At 39.0% G+C, this 10,824-nt stretch overlaps 1 protein-coding gene across 1 annotated transcript; it reads left to right on the forward strand.

Annotated features, from left to right (window-relative positions):
- Positions 1-1,542: 1,542 nt before the first annotated feature.
- Positions 1,543-8,820, forward strand: LOC120572268 (leukotriene B4 receptor 1-like). The gene is made up of 5 exons (XM_039821508.1): positions 1,543-1,678; positions 4,355-4,924; positions 5,426-5,626; positions 5,774-5,814; positions 7,047-8,820. The coding sequence occupies exons 2-5, from the start codon at positions 4,364-4,366 to the stop codon at positions 7,348-7,350; spliced, it is 1,107 nt and encodes a 368-aa protein (XP_039677442.1). The 5' UTR covers positions 1,543-1,678; positions 4,355-4,363; the 3' UTR covers positions 7,351-8,820.
- The last annotated feature ends 2,004 nt before the right edge of the window (positions 8,821-10,824 follow it).

Raw genomic sequence — 10,824 nt, forward strand, 5'->3', positions numbered from 1 at the left:
CGGTTGGGTTTAGTAAAAGAAGAACGGGACGGTTGGGTTTAGTAAAAGAAGAACGGGACGGTTGGGTTTAGTAAAAGAAGAACAGGACGGTTGGGTTTAGTTTAAGAAGAAAGCGACGGTTGGGTTTAGTAAAAGAAGAACAGGACGGTTGGGTTTAGTAAAAGAAGAACAGGACGGTTGGGTTTAGTAAAAGAAGAACAGGACGGTTGGGTTTAGTTTAAGAAGAAAGCGACGGTTGGGTTTAGTAGAAGAATGGGACGGTTGGGTTTAGTAGAAGAATGGGACGGTTGGGTTTAGTAAAAGAAGAACGGGACGGTTGGGTTTAGTAAAAGAAGAAAGCGACGGTTTGGTTTAGTAAAAGAAGAAACAGACGGTTGGGTTTAGTAAAAGAAGACATGAGGGACACGATCCCGGGACACGATCCCTAGTCTCCTGGGTGAAAGTCCTGTGTTGTTTGACCCATCCACCACCCCAACCAACCTCCCTATGCAGATTTTCAGGCTTTCATACTACTCGCTACTGTAGTCGCTCTTAATGAATTGTGCTGTGATCATGAAAGATGCTTCCCATTGAAATACATTAGTTTAAAAAAGTGCTGACCATCACGAAAAAAAAGGAGATAAACGTGTCCATGTACACGAACCAATAGATTCAATTACGTGACCATTTCACGAACTGCCGTGAGGCTGGGCTGAACATTTACTTGAAAGCCAAATGTAAAATGTCTTTAATTGTAAAAAATGTATTGTAATATCCTGAGTATGGATTGTGCTTTAAGAAAATAAACTACATTTGAATTGTTTATCGAAGATTGTATCTGGTTTAGTTCCATGCAGCTAGAAGTGTCACATCAAGAGGCCTGAGTTGGAAGCTTCTGTGTAGAGTCTGAGTTTTAACAGCATATAATGATTTTTTAGACAATGGTGTGCTTCCAACTTTGTTTCAACAGTTTAGGGAAGGACCCCTGTTTCAGCGTGACAAATTTCCCTGTACACAAAGCAAGGTCCATGAAGAAATATTTTATTTTTTGTAAAAAAAAGAGCCCTGACCTCATCCAACTCCTTTGGGATGAACTGAAATGCCAACAGCAACTCGGGCCTTATTACCCAACATCATTAGCTGGCCTCGCTTATGCTCTTTTGGCTGAATGGGAGCAAATCGTTGCAGCCAGTTTCCAAAATCTTTTTGAGAGTCCTCCTACAAGTTTATAGTGGCAGATTCATGCCCATGGTTTCAGAATGACATGCTCATTTGGGTGTCCACATACTTTGGGCCAGGGTAGTTGGATTTTTAGATATATCTAAAATATTGACAACCACTTTGATATTATGGTGGAATCTCAAAGCAGTAATTTGCATGGCGGGAAACTATAAGGTAAAAAAATGGACTTGCCCTTTAAGTCGACACTACACAAATGATTCCTTGGCTGACAGTTGATGTTGACAGACTGCCAGGGCAGAGGCAGGCCAGGTAATAAGGGACACACCTTTTCTTCTACACTACATGTTACAGCAAGCATGACAAATCAATCACAGAGTGAGAGAGAGAGTGGGTGGGTGGGAAACGCAGGAAGAGGAAAGGGTAAAAAGACACGGAAGAAAACGCAACATTAACATCAGATTATTTCTCAGCCCTTGGTGTCTTCTTTCTTCTGTTGGGATTTGCAGTCGATGACTTGGTGAGTACGTCTCGTGTTCCTGTCTCTCATTCATGATTCTGTGTTAGTTTCTGTCAGCAACAACACTGGTTACAACTGCCAACAAATCACTGCAGTCAGCTGTTTTACTAGTTGCTATTGTTGGATGGGGATACTTTGAACTTTTCTTTCTTTTTGATGATTTACAGGTGTTTACCTTCTGTAATTCATCCCTGTATATTTTGTAAGTTTTTTCATGTGGTCTTTTGACAGTGGTTAATTTAATGTGACAGCTGTGATTTGTTCAAACATCAACAACATGGTGTTTTATGCCACTAAATGTGTGTTGTGTTGTACAATTTTATTAGTCATAATTTTCCCTTTTAGGCAGAGCAGGTGTGTTTTAGTAGCTTAGGTATGTGCGTGAGTCACACAATACACACAAACATACCTCCCTTTGTTGCTTTGATGCTCCTATCAATGTGGTTTGACCAGCTTTCTGTAAACACTGCCATGTGGTTTCATCTCTTTGTCTCTCTCACTTTCTGAAACCTGGAGAGAATGGTTTTATTCAGCAATATTTCATTTGAAAACGGTTGTGAGTGCATCTGCGGTAAATGAAGATAACAAAAAATGTAATACTATTACATCATCAGGCATAGATCTTTACCTATGTTTTGCTGGCACAGTCTTTATTTTGTATTCTTTTATTAAAAAATAAGGGAAAGCACACCTTCTCTCGGCCACATCCACATGTTTATCGGTGTTTTAACCCCCCCTGGAAGGCACTAGGATTTGGCAATGGTTAGGGTTAAGGTTAGGGTTAGGTGCTTTGAAGTTACCGGTCGCAGCGGTGCCTGGAAGGAGGCGTTGGGGGCTTAAAACACCATCGAGCCGGTAACATTTCTTCTGTTTTTTTTTTCTGTTTAAGTTATTTGTTTATTTAACTTATTTATTTCCTAATTTACCCATTTGTTTTCATTATCTAATTGGATTTCATTGTATGTCTCTCTCTAAAGCACCTTTATGCTGTGGACTTGTCTTTGAATAGTCTGTTATTTAGTGTAAAACGAAACAAGCAAACAGCAGACTAAGTGCCAAATATCTAAATTAATAAATAATTAACTTTCTCATTTAAATAAAAAACATGACCTTCTAAAACAAGAAGAGTCCGTTACTTTAGTCACACCCCCTATGTATCACCCACTTTACTGTGGTACAAATTAAAATGCTTCCTCTTTTTAAGATTATTTTTTGGGCATTTTTAGGCCTTTATTTTCATAGGACAGATGAAGACATGAAAGGGGAGAGAGAGGGGGAATGACATGCAGCAAAGGGCCACAGGTCAGAGTCGAACCCACGGCTACTGTGTTGAGGAGTAAACCTCTATATATGTGCACCTGCTCTACCAACTGAGCTAACCCGGCCACTGAAATGCTTTCTCTTTACCATGCAACAGCATATACTATATGTACAGTAGGCTGAAGGAGCAGCAATAAAAGTAAATGTCTCCAAAACATAACAAATGTCTGCTTCTCAGGAAGCAGTCATTCCATCTCTGCTACCTGTGATATCACCACATATTTACATGCGTATAATTGTAATTATCCATAATTCCTGCACATGCTGCTAAGAAATGTGGGTGTGAATATTGGATTATATGAAAAATACTGACAGTGCATAGTTTGAGTGTCAGTCTAGAGGGTGTGCTCTTGAACTAATAGTCAAGACATGTCGAACAAGTGATGACATGCCACTTCTGAAAACATTTTTCCAGTAACATCACTTTTTCAGAAATAGCTATTTTACATGTTGCATTCTCTGTATCTGCAAACATACTGTATGGAACTGATGCAAGCAAACTTCAACCACTTTTCAAAGCTTTTATTTCCATAGTCACTTAGAAGACATCAGTTAATGTTGTACTTCTAAGTGGAGCTAATGTGAACTGCGAAGTGTGTACCAATGCATCATATTGTATAAAGTGATCATGTTTTCTAATAATGTAGTAACAATAGCTGAAGGACAAAGACCTGAACTTTCACTGAAGTACGGTGATTAAATGTTGAGTAAATGTGATTCATTTTCCAAAGGGATGTCCACATACTTTTGGTCATATTGCTTATATTTATTTTGTGTTTGGATGGTACTACAAATAAACTTGCTTCATTACGCCCTAAAGAGAGATAGAAAGAATATAAATCTTAGACTGAATCATTGCTCAAATACTGACATAAACACAGTAACGGTTGCTCTCCACTCGTGTCTGGTCTCGTTTTTCAGGAATTAAGAAGCCCCGTTTAAACCTGTTACACTTGCGCCACACTCCTACGCTTTTCTGCAGTAATATACTGTATACTTGTATGTCAAACTCAGGCCTGTGCCAGATAAAACATGGAGTATGATTCAGAGGTGAGGCTCTTAGTTAGTCAGACAATTTGACTAATGCAATTTGTTAAAGTATCTTTGTAATTTTGCAGGTTGGTGTCATGTAAGAAATGCATCCATATTGTAGTTACTTTTTTGAGAAAACTGCCCTAAAAACAAAGTCTCATATTGATTATTCATTTTAAAAAGCAGCATTTTGAGGTTGGCTTTACTAGCATTTATTTTTGTAAAAAACAATTCCTTCATTTCTGTATTTTCACTTTAGAGGTAGTAATAAATTCACTGAGGTTAACCATAAAACAACATTTACCAATATTCTCTCTTTGTCAGGTAACAAAAATGGCCCAGAGCAACATTTCTCCCTTCATAAATGAATCCTCCAATTTGACAACAAATGAGAGCGTTGTGAATACCAATACTGGCACCACTATGGGCGCCCTCATCCTGAGCCTCGTCTTTCTCCTGGGCTTCCCTGGAAACATCTTCATCATCTGGAGCGTCCTGGCACGTGCCAAGAAGTATTCTGTCACCACGCTCCTCATCCTCAACCTAGCTATCGCCGACGGCTCTCTGATGGCTCTCACCCCGTTCTTCATCATCTACCTGGTTTTGAAGAAGTGGGTGTTTGGGGAAGCGATGTGTAAGATCCTCTTCTACCTGTGTCTGGTCAACATGTATGCCTCCATCCAGATGATCATGCTGATGAGCGTCTACAGGCTGGTGGCAGTGCTGTGGCCGCGGCGCGTCACTCTTATCACCAGCCGGAAGACTGTATTGTGGGTGCTGGCTGTGTTGTGGGTGCTGGTGATGGTCGCCTCTGTTCCTGCAATGATCTTCAGAAAAGTGAAGCCGGAGGGGAATACCAGGGTGTGTGAATCAGTCCACGTTAAAGACAGCCATGTGAGTGAACAAAAACCTGATTATCTTCATACTAGTAATGCCAATTAAGCACTCTCCACCAAGGTTGCACAATCCTCTAAATCTTGAATAAAAGACAATTGTACAGTGTATGCAAGAGTTCAGTATGATGAGAATGAACAGGAATATTTGAATCACAGGGAGGCCCTGACATTTCAGAGGAAAGGAAATATGGTTTTTCACCTTTTTGTCGAGAGTTTAAGGAGAAGCTCGATACTACACTAAACTGTCTGTATATATATATAGCTGGAGCCAGGAGATGACTGTCCTAGATTAGAAAAGCATCTTAACTTATAACTGAAATTTTTTTTTCTAATTTCCTTAACCACAAAAAGTTGATTTAGGGAGTTTATTATTTTAAAGAAATCAACTTTTTAAACACTTACCTCTTGCTGCCTTTCTGGGACAGCCAGCATGTAATTTCATGTTATGCAGAATGATAGAATATTAAATTCTATTTTCTCGTCTTATCTTCCATGACAGGTGGTCCTCCAGTACATGCTGGAGATCGTGTTGGGGTTTTTAATTCCCTACTTGGTCATTGTAGTCAGCTACATCTGCATCCTACGACGGATCCGACAGACAAAGTTCCGTCGTCGCATTCGCAGTGAGAAGCTCATCCTGGCCATCGTGGTGACCTTCTGCCTCTTTTGGTTGCCCTACAACATCATCAACATGGTGCAAGTATGTCATCCACTCTGTTTTTACAAGTAACACATCGCTCCAAACATTATCAATATAGAGTAAATGTATTCATCATGGGTCCAGGTTTAATGTCATTTATTTAAAAAGTTGCTGATCATTACTTAGCAATTGTTTTGTTGTCCTCAGGTAACATGGGCTTTGTATCCAAAGGGTCAAGTAAAAGACATGTAAGTGATGACACAACAATTTGCATGCATTTTACTTTTTCAAACATTTTGTTAAAAGTCACAGGCGGTAACTTGTCCAAGTAGTGGGAGACAAAACGAGGGATGTTTCCTCCACACTCGTTTAACACTTTTAGGCAACTTTTGATATTATTAGCATCCTTATGGCTGCCTTTATGGGTCATGCACCGTTGCTTGGTTTCAGGACAAAGTTCAAACAACACTTTTTTGGAAGTCTCGATCCACCCCGAGTCAAATGTGTTTGCGGCCAAAAGGACAATCTCATCCTGAGCCAGTTTTAATTTTCACTGCCAGAAAATTAAGGAACTCATCCTCAACAATAACGTGGTCATCAGCAGTCCTGTAGATTGTAGGTTTTAATCCAGGAGGCCGATGATTAAATCCAGGAGCTGCATAGCCCTGATCAACACCATCCGCCATCTTGCCACAATATCAATTCATCTAGATAGATAGTTATAGATGGTTATTCATTGTTTTGTAAACCATCTATAAACATCATTTGGATGGCTATTATAAAGTTACAACTAATGCTTAAAATAATTAGATTAGTAAGTGATTACTAAAGCATCAAATGAAATTAATTTGGCTACATTAAATATTGTTTTGGTGATCTCTAAAAGAGATGATTATTTATTATTATTATTTATTTATATTTACAAATTTATATCTATCATTACCAGGTATTATAATAATCAGTTGCAAGCATCCAAATAATGTTTACTAATGGTTTACAAATCAGTTGGCAAATCATAATAAAAAGTAGAACATGTTATGATGTGTGCAACAATAACCTGTTAAATAACAATTTTTTTTAGCATTACTAATAAGTAAACATTATTAATTATTGTTTATTTGTTTGTTAACAGTAAAATAACTATTCACTTACGTTTTAAATAACTATCAATTGACCATTTATTTTTTATGGTTATTGTAAAGTGTTTATTAATTATTTGCTTACTTATCAAGAGTTAGATGTGAGGAAGGATGGAGCTTAGCTTAACTCACTTGGAGCAGATGGACACCACTGACCTGACTTACTTGTAACATAATATTTGTACACTGTAGTATTCCTACGTTAAGTAAAATATTAAGTACTTCTTCCACCACTGGCTAAAGCAAGTACTAAGTTATAGTCTGCAAACCTTGTATGTACATTCTCATACAAATCTGTCATTTGTTTCTAATGAGATCTCTCCTACTTCTCCACTCTCCAGACTCAATTTAATATGGCACAAGAGCCGAGCTGTCACGTCTTCCATAGCCTTCATCAGCAGCTGTGCCAACCCAGTGCTCTACTTCTTCGCAGGAAAGTCCTACATCCGGCGAGAAGGGCTGGCGTTCATGGCCCGCTTGTTTGAGGGCACTGGGCTGGACTCGGCCACCAGGAAGAGCCGACAAAACAGCCAGAACAGCCGCGAAAAAGACAAAGACGCAGATGCTGTCATGCTAAAGGACAAAGATCCAGACTCTGTTACCAATTCAAACTCTAATACCAAACCAGTAAAGAATGGTAACTAGAGGACACACGATTCAGCAGGCTTGAAGCTAGTGTTGTTCCTCTGAGTGAAAAATCCCTGTCCAATCGCAAAAAGTCATCAGGGTTCATCATGCACAGCAGTTCCTGCCAATGAAGACATGATTCAGCAGCTGTTCAGCTAATGTGAATCTGATACTGTTACCAACTTTAAAAGAGATGTCACTGGGAATACTGATTCAAGAACAGCTTGCCTTATCCTAAAGAGACATTGTTGAGATATATGAGACTTGCTCTACACTGAACTATTTCATAAGGAAGAACTGTGGAGAATTATCCAGGACCTAAGTAGTGCCTTATGTTGATTTTGTTTTGCAAGATGTCTGTGTGCCATTTTTTTATGCAATGTTTTATTTGTCAAAATGCCTGACAGAAGCATCAAGTTCGATGGAGGCACTTGACTTTGTTTTTATATTATTCACACTGATGTGTTCGCTTTGCGTGCTTCGACAACATTCATGAACTATGGCTAAGGTTTTGATGACAATGATTGAAAAGGCTAAAGGCTGGACTTTTTCTATATGCTGTATATACATTTCAAAAGTACAAAGTTACACATTACTGTATGTGGTAGATTGATTGCATGAGATTTAACAATATTTACAACTTTACTGTTTGTACTGTAATTTGTTGACAGACCATGTCATTGCAATACAGAAAAGAAAAAGACAAGACTGTTTTACAGTACTGCATAGCAGTATCGGCTATGGATTTTAAGCAAATTATGGGTTTTTGCAGGTAATCCATCGGGTGCTGCTGTAAAATGCACTGTTCTGAGTTTATGAGCCATTTATTCACTGAAAATAGCTGCCTTGTTAGGCTGGAATGATGAAAAACAGTGAGACTGAATCAAAACAGTAAAGTTATTTTCCAGTGAAATGAAAACAGTAAGCTGAAATATGCTAAGACACTCTATAGAGCTCATGGGAACTGCAGAGTTTAGTGATAATTATCTGTGGGACTAGGGACCCCTTTCACATTATTGTCATTTGATCCATTGTTATTATGAAAATATTGATTAGTGCAGCTTTAAATAGAAAATCCTGACCTGGAATGTTTAAATATTTTACTATGACCATGCTCAGTAAATCAATTAAATACAGAAAAATACCAAATGAAGTAAAGCAGCTGTAAATGTGACACATCTTAGTTGGTTTATGTGGAAAGAGGAATATGCTGTAAATCTGCAAAGATGTCTGGTGAAAGAGAACAACGCACATCATAGAGGAATGATTTAACACTCATGTATCAACAAGATCCTGACAGTTTACTGGAATAATAATCACCCCCTCACTTATTCACCCCCATGACGATCTTTTGTGCTGTTCATTCCTGCTCTTCCTCGAACATTATGCCATCAGTTTCACAACATTTTGTGGATCCATGCTAGCCCCTTTTTGCCTCTTTTATAACCAGGCACTACATTTCTGTCAATAAACTGTATTGTTGCTGTTCCACACTGGGGAAGCAGATGCATTGTCAACAGTTTTCCATAAAGCTGGCATGCATACTAGTATCAAAGAATACAATGTGTAGCAGGAACTACGGCCACATTGCAACCCACTGAGCTTAAGCTGGCTTCCTGTTGTCACTGGGTTTTCTCTCCTATGAACACTCTTACTCAATATATACAGTGCCTTGCGAAAGTATTCGGCCCCCTTGAACTTTTTGACCTTTTGCCACATTTCAGGCCTCAAACATAAAGATATAAAACTGTAATTTTTTGTGAAGAATCAACAACAAGTGGGACACAATCATGAAGTGGAACGAAATTTATTGGATATTTCAAACCTTTTAAACAAATAAAAAACTGAAATATTGGGCGTGCAAAATTATTCAGCCCCCTTAAGTTAATACTTTATAGCGCCACCTTTTGCTGCGATTACAGCTGTAAGTCGCTTGGGGTATGTCTCTATCAGTTTTGCACATCGAGAGACTGACATTTTTGCCCATTCCTCCTTGCAAAACAGCTCGAGCTCAGTGAGGTTGGATGGAGAGCGTTTGTGAACCGCAGTTTTCAGTTCTTTCCACAGATTCTCGATTGGATTCAGGTCTGGACTTTGACTTGGCCATTCTAACACCTGGATATGTTTATTTGTGAACCATTCCATTGTAGATTTTGCTTTATGTTTTGGATCATTGTCTTGTTGGAAGACAAATCTCCGTCCCAGTCTCAGGTCTTTTGCAGACTCCATCAGGTTTTCTTCCAGAATGGTCCTGTATTTGGCTCTATCCATCTTCCCATCAATTTTAACCATCTTCCCTGTCCCTGCTGAAGAAAAGCAGGCCCAAACCATGATGCTGCCACCACCATGTTTGACAGTGGGGATGGTGTGTTCAGGGTGATGAGCTGTGTTGCTTTTACGCCAAACATAACGTTTTGCCATTGTTGCCAAAAGTTCGATTTTGGTTTCATCTGACCACAGCACCTTCTTCCACATGTTTGGTGTGTCTCCCAGGTGGCTTTTGGCAAACTTTAAACGACACTTTTTATGGATATCTTTAAGAAATGGCTTTCTTCTTGCCACTCTTCCATAAAGGCCAGATTTGTGCAGTATACGACTGATTGTTGTCCTATGGACAGAGTCTCCCACATCAGCTGTAGATCTCTGCAGTTCATCCAGAGTGATCATGGGCCTCTTGGCTGCATCTCTGATCAGTCTTCTCATTGTATGAGCTGAAAGTTTAGAGGGACGGCCAGGTCTTCGTAGATTTGTAGTGGTCTGATACTCCTTCCATTTCAATATTATTGCTTGCACAGTGCTCCTTGGGATGTTTAAAGCTTGGGAAATCTTTTTGTATCCAAATCCAGCTTTAAACTTCTCCACAACAGTATCTCGGACCTGCCTAGTGTGTTCCTTGTTCTTCATGATGCTCTCTGCGCTTTACACGGACCTCTGAGACTATCACAGAGCAGGTGCATTTATACAGAGACTTGATTACACACAGCTGGATTCTATTTATCATCATTAGTCATTTAGGTCAACATTGGATCATTCTGAGATCCTCACTGAACTTCTGGAGAGAGTTTGCTGCACTGAAAGTAAAGGGGCTGAATAATTTTGCACGCCCACTTTTTCAGTTTTTTATTTGTTAAAAAAGTTTGAAATAGCCAATGAATTTCGTTCCACTTCATAATTGGGACCCACTTGTTGTTGATTCTTCACAAAAAATTACAGTTTTATATCTTTATGTTTGAGGCCTGAAATGTGGCAAAAGGTCGAAACGTTCAAGGGGGCCAAATACTTTCGCAAGGTACTGTATACTTTTAAGGTTTTCTCTTCACACACAGTCCTCAAAGCAAAGAGCGAAGCTTGGGAGCTAACAGTAAGGTGTACAATAGATGGAAATTGGTAAACCTTTGGAGTGGATTGATCGTTGCCGCCTTTAAAAAAAAAAAAGATCAGCAATTTAAGGTCAGTGAAGTTTTAATTTAAAAAAATAACTTTGAAAGTATA

The sequence above is a fragment of the Perca fluviatilis genome, chromosome 14, assembly GCF_010015445.1.
Source record: "Perca fluviatilis chromosome 14, GENO_Pfluv_1.0, whole genome shotgun sequence".
Classification (NCBI taxonomy): Eukaryota; Metazoa; Chordata; class Actinopteri; order Perciformes; family Percidae; genus Perca; species Perca fluviatilis.

Excerpts from the sequence above, each read along its gene's own strand:
- LOC120572268 (XM_039821508.1), top strand. The coding sequence starts at position 4,364 with ATGGCCCAGAGCAACATTTCTCCCTTCATAAATGAATCCTCCAATTTG. Across the intron at positions 5,627-5,773 it reads ACATCATCAACATGGTGCAA|GTAACATGGGCTTTGTATCC; the intron begins GTATGTCATCCA and ends TGTTGTCCTCAG. Across the intron at positions 5,815-7,046 it reads AAGGGTCAAGTAAAAGACAT|ACTCAATTTAATATGGCACA; the intron begins GTAAGTGATGAC and ends TCCACTCTCCAG.